Source organism: Gallus gallus, chromosome 12 (assembly GCF_016699485.2).
Source record: "Gallus gallus isolate bGalGal1 chromosome 12, bGalGal1.mat.broiler.GRCg7b, whole genome shotgun sequence".
Classification (NCBI taxonomy): Eukaryota; Metazoa; Chordata; class Aves; order Galliformes; family Phasianidae; genus Gallus; species Gallus gallus.
The window spans coordinates 11830781-11843592 of NC_052543.1; the positions used below are offsets into that span (position 1 = coordinate 11830781).

Here is a 12812-nt window from a genome sequence, read left to right on the forward strand (position 1 = left end):
ACCGGAAGCGGCGGCCGGGCTGCTATGGAGACGGTAGAGGAGCGGCCGGGGCTGGCGGCCACGCTCCGGGCGCTGAACGCGGCGCTGGGACGGCCCGCGTCGCTCTGGGTGAAGGAGAGCAGCGCCCGCAACCTGCGGCACCGCGACTTCCTGGCGCCGCGGGCCGCGCTCGGGGCCGCCTACGCCGGGGGGCAGGTCGGTAGGCCGCGGGAGGGCCGGCAGGCGGCGGGTAGGCCGCGTGCTGACCGTCCGCTCCTCCTCGCAGGTGCCCTCCGATGTCATCGCGGCCGTGACGGCGCTGGGGGGCCCGGGGGTGCTGGCGGTGCGCGGCTGCCGGCAGACGGCGGCGGGGCTGGAGGTGCAGCTGCGGCGCTGCGAGGCCTTCCGGCGCTTGCTGGGCCACCCGCCCGGCCCCGGCCCCGCCCCCCTGCCCGGCCCGGAGGCAGCGGTGGTGCTGCACTGTCCGGCCCTGCGGTGCCCCGGCAGCGTGACGCCCCGCCACCTGCGCCCCGTGCTGCTCGCTGACCACCTGGCCCAGCTGCTGCGCGCCCAGGGGTGAGCCCTGCCCTCTCCTCCTGCCTGGCTCGCGCTCCCCAGCCCACGCCCACATCTCACCCTCCCGCAGGGTCAGCACGTTCCTGGTCCCTGCTGTCACCGACAAGCGGAGCCGGGAGGTCCTGCAGCAGCTCCGTGTGGAATGGCCCTCCAGCAGCACACCCGGCCCTGAGACTGTGTCAGCCTTGAAGCAAGCGCTCAGCCGGTGCCCCTATGCCACACACTGTGAAAGGAGATCAGGTGTGGCCTCGCAGCCTGAGGACATCATCTGTAAAGTACACCTGAAGAGTTTTGTGGAGCAGCAGGGCCTGGAAGGCTATGACCCCAACCTGGGAGTCCTCCTTGGTGAGTCACACATGAGAGTGTTGCTGATGTGACGGCAGGGGAGAAAGGCTGCAAGTGAGCCTGGTTCTTTGTTCTCCATTGTTTTAAAGGAGAATAAGGGATGGTTAGAAGCAAATTGCATCCTCCTTTTCCTCTGGTTTGAGCCATAAATGGAGGCAGTCTGGGACAGATCCAGGTGGCATGGAATAAGCCCCCTGTCCCACCGAGTGCCCTCCCTTCTTTCAGTTACAGAGGAGAAGTTGCGGTCCCTGGCTGAACTGCAGCAAGCTGTACTGCAGGGCACGGTGAGTGACCCCCGGCACTGCCTGCTGCTTTCTCTCCTGATGTTCCCTTCTGTCATGCCACGGTGTTTGAACTTGTTGCTGTGCTGTGCAGCAGGCAGGGTGCCAGGAGAGCTGCTGCAGTGTGGTGCACGTGGTGAGCTGCGAGGAGGAATTCCAGCAGCAGCAGATGGATCTGCTGTGGAGGATTTTGGATCCAGGAGCCCACATGGATTTGCAGGTGAGGAACTCCTACACTCTACATCGTGGCCCACACTGAGAACCCATCTTTAGCACCTGCAGTGAATGCGGAGACCCAGCCTTGTGCCTTTATGAGTCTTCCCTTCCCCTTGGCATCCAATTTCCTTGGGATTTTACCATTAAAGAAGGAGGGATAGGAGAAAACTGCAGAGACACAGCTAGAACAGGACTGTCTTCAGCTTAACGCGGTGCTGTGTTTTAGCAGCCTCTGACTGTGGGCTCCTCTTTTCCTGTGGTACCCATTCCCAGGATGTGAACAGTTTCCTGGCAGCTCTGTAGGCACAGTTCTTCCTGTGCTACGTTACAATGGAGCTTCTGTCTTTTACCTAGCACTTCCTCTCTCTTTCAGAAGCACCTTGTCTGTGGACCAGTGAAGGTGACAAAACCTGTATCCCCCATCAGTGCAGACCAGTACTTTCAGTAAGTTGGTATTGAGCAAGGAGCCTGCCATGCTGCATGTCTGTCAAGTCTTGCCTGTGCTCTCTTTGGCCCTGCTAGGCAGCAGTCCTAGCACTGTCCCTCTCTTCTGTTTCTCTGCACCTTGGGGCTGTTTCTAGAGGACTCCAACATTGCTTCTTCACTACTGCCAGCAGCAGCACTGCTGTCCCTGGCCTGCTCCAGGCAGGATTTGTGTGCCCTTGGTTGGCCGGCTTTCTGTTGCAGAAGGAATGATGCCCCATGCAGCCCGCTCAGCAGGGAAGGAAGCAGTGACTGTCTGTCTGTGTTCCTTCCAGGCTCAGAAAACGCCAGATGTATGATGCCTCTGTCATGAAATATGGGGAGCTTGCACAAGGTGAGGGAGGGTTTTGCTCTGAATGCTGTGGATGGGGGAGGTTGGGGCTGGAGAGGTGCCCATACACCGGCTTCAGCAAAGCCCCCTCACTGCAGTGGGGTTTTCCTGCCTGGGGCTTTGGAGATGGCAGCCACACGGTACCACACAGCTTGCTCCATCCCCACCTGTGTGCTTTCTGCAGATGAAGCCTGGACGGAGGTTATTGATATCCTGACGGTGGCTGCCATCAGGTTTGAGATGCTGAGCACTGCCCACCGGAGCCAGGTAGGACAGCCCGGAGCTGCAGTGCAGTGGGAGGCAGGAGAGCAGTGGGAATACTGCTCAGGGAGCTGTGGATCATGGCACAGGTTGGGAAATTGGTGGGAGCACCGGGACAAGTAGCACTGGCTGTGAGGAGGCACTGCGTGGTCTTTGGCCACTCCAAGCCCAGTCTGGGAGTGTTTTTCCTCAGGGTAAATCATGTACAGTGTCTGGGCTGATGTCCTGGTAGCCTGTGCCTGTCAGCCCTAGCAGGGCGCAGTGGTGGGCACACTTCACCTGATGGGAAGGTACCGCTCCCCAAGTGGGAGACACAGGGATGCACCAGGAATGGCTCTGGGCCAAGCAGCCTGGACTGCAGGTTGTCTCTGCCCTCAGATTACCCTGGACCTGGAGGACAGCAGCATCTCTACAAAGGGAACCAAGAGTGGTGCCTTTGTGATGTACAACTGTGCCCGGCTGGCCACACTCTTTGACACCTACCAGCGGGCTGTAGAGCGAGGTGAGCACTGGCCCTGCCTCCTGCACCTCTAACAGCTGTTCCTGGGCTGTCCCCACACCTGCAGTCAGGAAGGCTTCTCTGGCCACAACCACAGTCTCTCACCACTTTTGCAGGGACATACCCACCTCTGCCACCAGCATCAGAACTGAACTTCTCCTGCCTCCGGGAAGAGGTGAGTGCTGAGGGACAAGGCCTGTGGGAAGCAGCGTGCCCTTACCTCTGGGGGATGGACGCTTCTGGCCCTCTCTGACAGGCATAATCCTTTCACAGGGTGAATGGCTCCTCCTCTTCAGCTACCTCTTGCCCTTCCCAGAAGTCCTGCAGCAAGCAGCACAGCTGCCCCCACCCAGCAAGGGGCTCCGGATCACAGCCAACACAGAGGCAGTAAGTGCTATATGCCAAAGCACCTGTAGGTGCTGAGCCAACAGTGCTAGCCCAGAGCAGGGCTGCTCTTCTGCAGGGTGCTGAGGGGCGTTCCTGGGAAGAGATGGTAATGCCCTCGGTGCTATTCCTGCTGTGTAGGATGGCCCCAGACTGGCCAGAACGTGCAGCATCAGCCCAAGCTGTCTGTGTTGCAGGTGTGCAAGTTCCTGATCCAGCTCAGCATGGATTTCAGCTCCTACTACAACCGGGTCCACATTCTCGGGGTGAGTCGAATGTCCCAGGCCATTTACTGGGGGCTGCTCCTGGGTGCCAGTAAGATGCCAGCCCTGCAGCAGCAGGATATGAAGGAGGGTGGATACAGCAACGTCAAGAAACAGAACCACCACCTCACTGCCTTCCTCCTTGCAGGAGCCGTTCCCTCACCTCTTCGACCAGATGTTTGCTCGCCTCCGGCTGCTGGGAGCAGTGAGGGACATGTTCCATAGTGCCCTGGCGACTCTGCACCTCCCTCCTCTCAGTCAGATCTGAGCCACCGCTGAAGACTGTTGCCGTGGAGTGACAAACAGCAGTGCTGCAAGGGGCAGAACAGGGCACTTCCTCCCAGGCCGGGCACCGGGCTGCCTGTTGGTCAGGAACTGGGAGCTGAGGTCCATCTGAGCCTCAGCGTGGGGCTCCTACTGCCCAGTGCCCATGTTTTGAGGGCATACTTAAGTTGAAAGGAAGGAAGCACAAGGGACCAGAGCACCCATAAAGCCAGGTACCAATCTGTTCCCTCAAAGCTGTTTATTGAAGGGGAGCTCTGTGCTGGCAGAGAGCTCCTGAGCTTCAAGGGCTGCTGCCCTGCCTCGTGATGTGTCCTGACATTAGGGCTGAATACAGTTATTGCTGGACAAACACTGTGTCTGACCCAGCAGTGATAACTGAGATGGGGGAGGGACAGATGGGTAGAAGGAGAAGGGTCTGTGCTGTGCACAGGAGTGGGAGCACCTTGCTGCAGGAGCATGGTTGAGCAGTGCTTGCACGCTCATGTTCCAGTAGCGCAGTGCAGCCTTTCTGGACCAGGGCTGTGTACAGCTCCTTGTCCTTACTGTGCCTTGGCTGCCCGCAGACCTGCTGCTGCACAGGAACAACCCTGCCAGCCTGAGGAAGGCACTAAAGGACTGCTCTGACAGGGCTGCCCTGGCCTGCAGGGGCACAACAGACAGACTGTGTGCTGCAGCCCTCTTTGTTCCCCAGTAGCTCTGTACCTTTCTTGGCCTCCTGCTGCCCTCAGTCCTCCCAGCACTGTGGAGAGCCCCGGCTCTCCCTGTGGGAGAGAGGGATGTCCATCCTCCTTGAGGAGGACAGCACAGCTGCATCACTGCACACACACAGGGTGCCTGGAGCGGTGTGCTGGGACATTCCTTTGCTCTCACTGTCCCCAGGCAGGTGGGGAGCAGGGACTTTGCTATACCCCTTTACTGGGCAGCACCCTGTGACTGGAGCTTGCTGTGGGTGTCCAGGGCCGCACAGCGCAGGAGCTCCAGGCCCTGCCCACAGAGCACGCAGTACCAGCGCCGCTCCCCACCTGCCTCTGCCACCTCCCAGCAGTCCAGCTCCGCCAGGTCGGGCACGTGGAAGAAGGTGGTGCTCAGCTCCTCCAGGCTGTCCCAGCTCAGCTGCCACAATGTGAGCCTCTGGTCCACGGAGGCAGAGAGCACCAGGTCCGGCCGCAGCACTCTGATCCCCGTCACGTGAGCAGCGTGGGTGCACGGCCTCGCCACGTGCTCCAGGATGTGCAAGCAGGTCCCTGGCTCTGCCTTGTCATCGCCCCGTGTCACCTCCAGCAGGCAGACGTGGATGGAGCCATCATCACTGCCACTGGCCACCAGGAACTGTCCCTCGGGCAGCTCCTGGATGTGCAGGCTGTTCACCCCGCAGCTATGAGCCATGACAGTGAGCAGCGGGGTGCCCAGCGCTGGAAGAAGAGGCTCGGTCAGGACGGCAATGTAGAGAGCTGCTGGCACAGCAGCTCCCTGCCCATGGCTGTACCCACCCAGTGGCCGCATCTCTTCCTCTGAGCGCTGCAGGGCATCTGTTGCAGCTCTGATGGTACTGGTGATGTCCCAGAAGGCAACGCTGCCGTCGGTGGCCGCACTACATAGGAGGTGCTTCCTGGAAGGAAGGTGTTGGGCAGCCTCCAGCCCCATGCTGATACCCAGGGCAAGCAGAAAGATGGCCCATGCTACCATCACTGACAGACTTCCCCCTTCCCTTCACCAGCCCCACTGCCATCACCCTTTCTTGCTGCGCAGGCATCACGATGAATGCTTCCCTCCCAGTACCCTGCCCAGGGCTCACCTCTCCTCTGCCCGTGTGTGCAGGAATGCCTCCACTTTCAGCACGCAGCGTTGGTGGTGGAACGACTCTGCTACGAGCAGCAGCTTCTGGGCGGCCTCCAGCAGCACGAAGAGCCTGGACAGAGAGAGATGCGGCTGATCCTGGGAGAAGGAGGTGCCTTGCTGCAAGGTACCACCCTACTCCTGCTCAGAGCTGGCCTCGCTAGGCGGCTGAGCCCCATGCTGACTGCTCACCGGACTGATCCATCGCTGCATGCAGCAACCAGGAACGTGCAGGGCATGGGCAGCTGCTCGCTGTTGGTCCCACACACGACTGAGAGGGACATGTACCTGGGCAAACACAGAACGCTTGCTGCGTGCCCCTCCTGGCACCTGCTGTCCTGTAGGAGGATGGGGGGCAGCAGCATGAGCTCAGCACAGGACACAGCCCTGAGCACTTTGGGGGTTCTGAGAGGAAGGACTGAGCCGAAAGCCCCTCAAAGGCTCAGACAGCCATCGAGCATCACCTCGTCTCCGGGTCCATCTTGACAAGCTTGTGCCGGTTCTTCATGCGGTCCCAGTGCTCATCCAGCCGGTGGGAGGCCACGTGGGCGACCTGGCAGCTCACCGTGCCCTCAGCCCCCAGATCCACGGCGCACTGCAGCCGGTAGCACTCGATCTGTGCGCGGCCGCCGGCTGAGAACAGCAGGGAGCAGAGCTGGGTGCCGTCATGCAGCGCCGTGTCAGCCAAGGCCAGCGCCCTGACACTGGAGATGTGGTCGCTGAGCCTGGCCAGGGGCACTGCCGCACGCGTCAGCTCACTGAGCGTCAGCACACACGCCGTGGTGTCCTCGCTGCCGGTGATGAAGATATTAACGGGGTGGGATCCGGGCACCCGCACGGCCCCCAGGTGCCGCACACAGGTGATCTCGCGGCCATGCAGGGACGCCAGCAGCACGCGCTGCTCGCAGGGCTCGGCCTGGCTGTGGTACAGCATCACATCCCCACGCTTGACGTAGGCGAAGGCATCGGCCTCGGGGCTGCTGTAGTAGCTCCAGGAGCGGTGCCCTCCGCCACAGGGCACGCAGTGCAGGTTCACCCCGCTTCTCGTGCTCCATACCACAAAGTCGTCGGCGTGGAAGCCCAGCACCAGCAGGTCCCCGCCGGGCGTGAAACGCAGCTCCTCGATCCACTGCAGCCCTTTGCAGGGCCGGTGCTTCTGCAGCACCTCCAGCTGCTGGTCCCGCAGGCAGAGCTGTCGGTAGCAGCCATCCCGGCCTGTGCTATAGATGTAGTCCCCGTGGCAGGTCACCGAGGTGACCCCTGTCTTGCCGTGCAGCCCAAAGAGCACGGACAGAGGGTCCTGGAGGGGCACAGCCTCGCTGCGTAACAAGCAGGAGGGCTCCGACTGGCCCGGGGTACCTCTGTCGGTGCCGTCAGAGCTGCTGCAGGGAAAGAGGAGCAGGGAGCCGCGGCGGTCCCCAAACAGCAGCAGCCCTCCCTGGGGCAGGAAGGTGGCACAGGTGTGCCAGCGCTGCTTGCAGGGCGGCAGCCGGTAGCGCCCCATGAGCCGCACCACAGGCAGCTGCCCGGGGCTGCGGGTAACGTCCATCCAGAGCGCGATCCCGCCGGGGCCGGAGACCAGGAGGGCGGCGGGGCCGAGGGACGGCCCGGGCCGGGCGGCCCAGCTGAGCCCCAGCACGGGTCCCTCGAACAGCCTCAGCCCGGCAACGCGCTCGGGGGCGCCCGGGGCGAACACGAGCAGCCGCCCGTCGCCGCCGCCCAGCGCGCAGAGCGGCTCGGCCCCGCCGCGCATCGGAGCGGCCGCCAGCAGCCCGCGGGACCCGCACGAGGCGGCGGGGCCGAGCAGCGGCACCCAGCGCCCCGCCGCCGCCTCGTAGGCCGCCAGCCCGCCCGCCTCGCTCAGCGCCAGCACCCGCCGCGGCCCCAGCAGCAGCACCGCCCGCGGCCGCTCCGGGGCCCCCAGCGCCTCCGCTTCCGCCGGAGCCTCCCTCCGCGGCCGCCAGAGCCGCGCTCCGCCGTCGGACCCGCCGGTAGCGACGCAGCCGCCGGCGGGCCGCAGGGCCAGGGAGCGCAGCGCCCCGCGGTGCCCGCGCCGTACGCTCCGCACGCCGCCGCCGCCGTCCCACTCCAGGCAGGCTCCGTCCTCCCCGGCGCTGACCGGACGCGGCCCGCGCAGCCCTACGGCGGCCACGCGCGAGCCGTGCCCGTAGCACACCAGCAGGCACGCGGCCTCCCCGCCGCCCCCCAGTTCACCCACGGCCCAGAGCCGCACGCTGCGGTCCTCGGAAGCGGAAGCCAACAGCCCCCGCGGCTCCGCGTAGCTCAGCGCCAGCACCGCGCCCCGGTGTCCCGACAGCGTCCTCCGCGGCGTCCCCGGCTCCGCCGCCCTCCACACCGCCACGGTCCCCGTCGCCGTGCCCGCCGCCAGCGCCAGCCGCCCCCAGCCCGCCCCCGCCAGCACGGCGCAGCGCAGCGCCCCGGCCCCGCCGCACCGCGCGCTCCGCAGCCAGCTCCCGCCGGCGCGCCACTCGTACAGCGCCACGGTCCCGCCGCCCAGCGCCAGCGCCAGCCGCCCCTCCGCCGCCCAGCGCGCCTCCCACACCCGCGCCCCCAGCCGCCGCGCCCCCCCCCCCGCCGCACGCCGCCAGCCGCGGTCCCCCGCCGCCCGGCCCGCCCCGCCGCACGGCCAGCACCGCCAGCCAGCCGCCGCCGAACGCCGCCACTCGCCCTCCCGGCTCGGCCCGCAGCCCCCGCACGCTGGCCTCACGCAGCACTCTCCGCCTGCCCGCCGCCGCGCCGCCGCTCAGCAGGAACGCCGCCACCTCCGGGCCCGTGCCTGCCGGGGCCGGACAGCGCGTCAGCCGCCGCCGCGGCCCCCAGCCGCCCCCCGCCCCGGGCCCGCCCCCTCCCCGGCCCGCCGCTCACCCGCCAGCAGCACGTCCCCGGCGAACTCCAACGCCGTTACCGGCGCCACCAAGGCTACCGACTCCATCTCGGTGCGGCGCGCCGCCCCGCCCCGCACGCTTTATTGGCGCGCCGCGTGGCCCCGCCCCCCTCCAGCGCGGGAAAAGGCCACGCGCGCCCGCGAGGCTCCGCGCCCCCCCCCCCCCGAGCGCGCCCCCTACAGCTCCACGTGCACCCCGCTGTACGCTTTGTCCACCGTCCATTCGCCCGGGGCTCCGGCCCCGCTCCCCGCGTAGCGCTCCATCTCCTGCTGGAAGCGCTGCTGCCGCCTGCGGTTGGGGTCCACGTTGATCCAGTTGTTGGCGATCCACTTGGTGCCCTGGGTGACCAGGCAGCCCCCGTGCAGGGCGAAGTCGTCCAGCTCCCCCACCCAGCCTGCGGGAGCAAAGGACGGGTTGCTGCAGGCTGTTGGGCGCAGCCCGGGCAGCACCAGTGAATGCTGACACCTGGTTTTAGCTTGGGGGCTTCTTACGAGGGTTCCTCCTCACACCCCCCCATCATCACCCCACCCTCTCTGAGCACAGGGGGGGCCCTGATTGCAGAACAGGCATGGCTGCCTCTGTGCCTTCTCAGCATTTCAGAGCACAGCTGCCCTTTTCCTCAACTTTTCCCCAAAGGAGAGGGTGGAAGCCAGAGGTTTGAGGCCATACATGCATTATGTGTCAGCAGTTCCAACCCTCTACAGAGATCTCAGCTTTTCTGTGACAGATTTCAGCAGCTTTTTTTTTCCATTCGGGAAGAATTTGGTCATAAAAATACAACGGGTCTCCCCTGAGAGGACAGCAGTGGCACTGATATTATCATCCAACAGCCCAAGCAGCGGCCTCATGACCTCCTCGATGGCTTTTCTCGAGCTGGAAACCCTTGGGCTACTCCCAGGAGACCTGGGACACTACATACCTTCACCAGCAGCTGGGAAGGCTGAAGTTAATGCCCCAGCCTGGCTGCCAGGGAAAACCACACAGCACTCTGAGAAGTGCAGCCCCGAGGACATCTATCACAGAGCTGCAGTTGCCCCATAATGCGGCCTCAGCCCCACGTGGGGCACAGCACAGCGCAGGGCAGGGAGGACTGCGCCTCCCCACACCGCAGAGCTTGCGGCCGTGCTTTTGTCTGCATCCCCTCCCCAGCCCTGTGGGCAACACCACATCAGTGAAGCGTTTTGAATTGTGGCCCAAGCTCCAGCAGGACTTTTAGCTCACACAGCAGGGCAGAAGGCAGCTGGCGGTGGCTCAGTGCAGCCAAGGGCTTTGTTTGCTGGCTAGTCCTGTCCCCCAAAGACACCAGGAGCCACTGACCTACTGCCTGTGAACAAAGGCCTCTGAGAGCCAGGAAGCTCCTGGGCAGCTGGTGACAGGGAGGCTCTGCAGATCTCACTAGCAGGCAGCTACCCCCTAAAGGTCTCTCTGAGCCCCAGAACCCCTGAAGATGATCGTCACCTTCTGCAATCCTAGCAGGACTTGGCCTGGAGCCGTACCTTCTCCGTCCGACAGGTAGTTGTACCAGAAGACAGCGGTGCCTTGCTGAGGTTTCACTCGCAAATTGCCCTTGTCACAGTTTTTCCGAGTATCTCGCAGGTCAACATCATTCTGGATCAAAGACTGACCAAAACCAACAACAGCAAACACAGAGAAGGTGTCATAAAAGGGGCTGGAACAAAGCACAGGGGCTGTGCCGTGCTGCCAGCATCCTCCTGCCCTGTGCTGAGTCCCTTAACGCGTCGCCAGACAGCATGCCTACAGTTCTCTTACTCTGAAGAAAAGTGCCCAGATTACAGCAAGCAGAACCTGTGTCAGGGCAGCAAGGTCCAAAGGCTGCCCCTCATGCATTGGAGTGGGGAACTGCCAAAGCCTTGCACCTCCTCCCTTGGCCTCTGAGCAAAATCACTCAGTGTGGAGCTCGGCCTTCCCACACTCCAGCTCAGAAGGCTCACATCTCCAAATCCCCCTTCTATAGCGAATACAGTCACAGTGGGACCCAGAACCTCCGTGAAGGACAGAGCCACTCACCATCTCTTCATATGTCCTGTTATCAGCTATAGGAAAGACAGTTTCTCCGCCACCCGTCACATTGTTCAGGTAGAACAGCACTGTCACATACCTGCAGACAGGACAGAGCAGCTGTCAGGGGACACAGCTGGAGCAGGAGGAGCTGCTGTATGTACACCACTCCTCCAAGACAGCACGAGACATGCAGTTGACGTCATTTTTTTTCCAAAGGCAACAGAGAACTGCACCAAAGCGGCCCTTACCGACATGAGGTCTCGAAGGGAGCACTTTCGTTGGCAACCAGCTTGGTGTGGCTGCAGGCGGTCTCGGGGAAGACGGGGCCGCTGTCCATGTGGGCATGGTAGTGGCCCCCCTGGTCATAGCGCACCACCTGCAGGGGCTCACTGTGCTCCACAATCTCTGGGGGCAGGCGAGTCAGGCGCATTACCCTGGGGAGACAGCACAGCAGGTAAGGGGAAGACATCTCCACCAGGACAGCCGCTACTCCCAGCACCGAATGCATCCAGAGAAAGAGAACCCCCTTCCCCAAAAGACCGGAGAGACGGATGGGCTGCAGCAAGCATGCCAAGAGATAACCAGGTTCCTTACAGATCTGTCAGACCATCAGCATCAGCTCAGAAACTCCTCCTCAAGGTTAACAAAAAAAAACAAAAACGAAGGGCGCATCTCCAGCAGGACTGCTCTCATGAAGACCTTGCTTGCTCAGAAAGATCCCTCCTGTGGGTGTCCCTGGAGCCTTCATGTGCCATCTCAGCGCTTCTCTGGACTCCTGCACACCAGCTACAGACCTCGGGGACAGTTAGCAAAGCACAGGGCCCCTGCTGAGAGTGAACGAGAGACTAGCTCTAGGGATATTCTCATCACCTAACTCACCTTTCCCTGTTGCCTTTCAACAGCCTCCCCCCTGGGGAGAGGGGCACAGAGGGCTCTGGGTTTTTTCCACTGCTACGTCTGAGCTCATCCCCAAGGCAAGCAGGTACCTCTCAAGACCTGCCAAAGAACACTCAGAGCTCTGGGAATTCCGAGCGGTGAAGCCCGAGGGGAACGTGGCACCAAGGCAGGGTGGCAGAGCTCCTCCAGGCCCCACAGGATCCCACTGGGGATTACAGCCTCCTTCGGCACCACGCCTCCAGGTCCGCAGGGGCTTTCTAACGCTGGCAAACCGAAGAGTGCCGATGCCTGCGTGAGCCAGCGAGCTGGCACAGAGAAAGTGGCAGCCTCAGTCTGCTCTAATTAAGGCAATATGCGACCCCATTCTCCCTCTGGAATGTGCTGAAGAAAAGGAGTGGCCAGCAGCCGTTTTCCAGCCTCGGGATAGATTTTCCCCACCCATGTCCTGGGTGAGGACCAGCACCACAAGAACGAGGAGTCTCCAGCCAATTATCTGAAACTCACCACGGCTAAGCCATTTGGCCTGCGAGCTGGGTTAACTCTTCCCAGTACCAAAACCAAGGTGAAGGGAAAGACAGGAGGTTCTCCCATGTGCTGGGACAGGCCCCGCGGTCATGCGCTCCGATGACCGAACTACCTCAGTGTGCTCGAGGTAAAGTTGTGCTTATTATGAAGTTAGCTCTGAACAGCTACGACAGATCTCAGTGAAATGCATGAGTAACTCAAGCAATTGACAGTAACTACTGGCACCCAGACAGGGTTGGAAACGGGCAGTTTCTCCCAGTAAGCTCGTTTACTAATTAGAATGAATTATTTCATATAATGCCAAGTCTTCTTGGTTTTACAGGGCTGTTCCCAAAAGTGAATGGCTACGCTGAGAGGTTTGATTTTTCTTTTTCCTTTTCCAGGGGACAATACAATTCCTCGTTCTAACGAAAACCTCCTCTCCCCATTTCACGACTGCGCTCATTGCTCTTCATACTCCAAAATTCCACACAATTAGGAAGTGTGAATATTAGCATGTCCGCATCTGCATCTCCCAGCACAGGTGGCCCACGTGCCCACACCCCCTCAGCCCTCACCTCTGCCGTATGGCTCTCATGACCTGGTGTGCGCCCTCGCCCTGGTACAGCCACGTGTGCTGGCTGTTGCGCACCGCGTCACTCATCTTCACTTTCTGGCTCCCTATGTACTTGTGGAAGTCACGGATGTTCAGTCTCTTGAACTCCTCCAAACTCAGCACGCCTG

At 62.2% G+C, this 12812-nt stretch overlaps 3 protein-coding genes across 4 annotated transcripts in view; 1 reads left to right on the forward strand and 2 right to left on the reverse strand.

Moving 5' to 3' along the window:
• On the forward strand, positions 1-4254 carry DALRD3 (DALR anticodon binding domain containing 3). Of its 2 annotated transcripts, none has more exons than XM_015293318.4 (13): positions 1-195; positions 266-555; positions 626-900; positions 1126-1184; positions 1276-1401; positions 1771-1841; positions 2156-2214; positions 2396-2478; positions 2851-2974; positions 3088-3146; positions 3245-3358; positions 3553-3621; positions 3767-4254. In XM_015293318.4, the coding sequence occupies exons 1-13, from the start codon at positions 25-27 to the stop codon at positions 3884-3886; spliced, it is 1620 nt and encodes a 539-aa protein (XP_015148804.2). In that variant the 5' UTR covers positions 1-24; the 3' UTR covers positions 3887-4254. The 2 variants fall into 2 exon arrangements, with proteins under 2 accessions (XP_015148804.2, XP_040502673.1); XM_040646739.2 differs by having other exon boundaries at positions 1279-1401.
• WDR6 (WD repeat domain 6) lies at positions 4123-8692 on the reverse strand. Its single transcript, XM_040646783.1, has 6 exons — positions 8626-8692; positions 6204-8502; positions 5932-6027; positions 5699-5812; positions 5394-5512; positions 4123-5315 (listed from the first exon to the last, which is right to left on the reverse strand). Exons 1-6 carry the CDS (start codon positions 8690-8692, stop codon positions 4816-4818), a joined length of 3195 nt encoding a protein of 1064 aa, XP_040502717.1. The 3' UTR covers positions 4123-4815.
• P4HTM (prolyl 4-hydroxylase, transmembrane) overlaps positions 8400-12812 on the reverse strand; it is a 13878-nt gene continuing 9465 nt past the window's right edge. Inside the window, exons 5-10 of the mRNA XM_015293317.4 lie at positions 12647-12809; positions 10916-11101; positions 10674-10764; positions 10142-10265; positions 8626-9039; positions 8400-8536 (exon numbers count right to left, since the gene is read on the reverse strand). Of these exons, the coding sequence (XP_015148803.3) occupies positions 8822-9039; positions 10142-10265; positions 10674-10764; positions 10916-11101; positions 12647-12809 (782 nt within the window). The 3' untranslated portion in view covers positions 8400-8536; positions 8626-8821. The remainder of the gene's footprint in view (positions 8537-8625; positions 9040-10141; positions 10266-10673; positions 10765-10915; positions 11102-12646; positions 12810-12812) is intronic.

Bases quoted from the DNA above. Each gene is read 5' to 3' on its own strand.
- WDR6 (XM_040646783.1), bottom strand. From the start codon at position 8,692: ATGGAGTCGGTAGCCTTGGTGGCGCCGGTAACGGCGTTGGAGTTCGCC. The intron at 8,503-8,625 runs GTGAGCGGCGGG...GTTCCTGCTGAG, and splicing joins CGGGGACGTGCTGCTGGCGG to CGGCGGCGCGGCGGCGGGCA. The intron at 5,316-5,393 runs GTGGGTACAGCC...CTCTTCTTCCAG, and splicing joins GGAAGAGATGCGGCCACTGG to CGCTGGGCACCCCGCTGCTC.
- DALRD3 (XM_015293318.4), top strand. From the start codon at position 25: ATGGAGACGGTAGAGGAGCGGCCGGGGCTGGCGGCCACGCTCCGGGCG. The intron at 901-1,125 runs GTGAGTCACACA...CCCTTCTTTCAG, and splicing joins CAACCTGGGAGTCCTCCTTG to TTACAGAGGAGAAGTTGCGG. The intron at 3,622-3,766 runs GTGAGTCGAATG...TCCTCCTTGCAG, and splicing joins ACCGGGTCCACATTCTCGGG to GAGCCGTTCCCTCACCTCTT.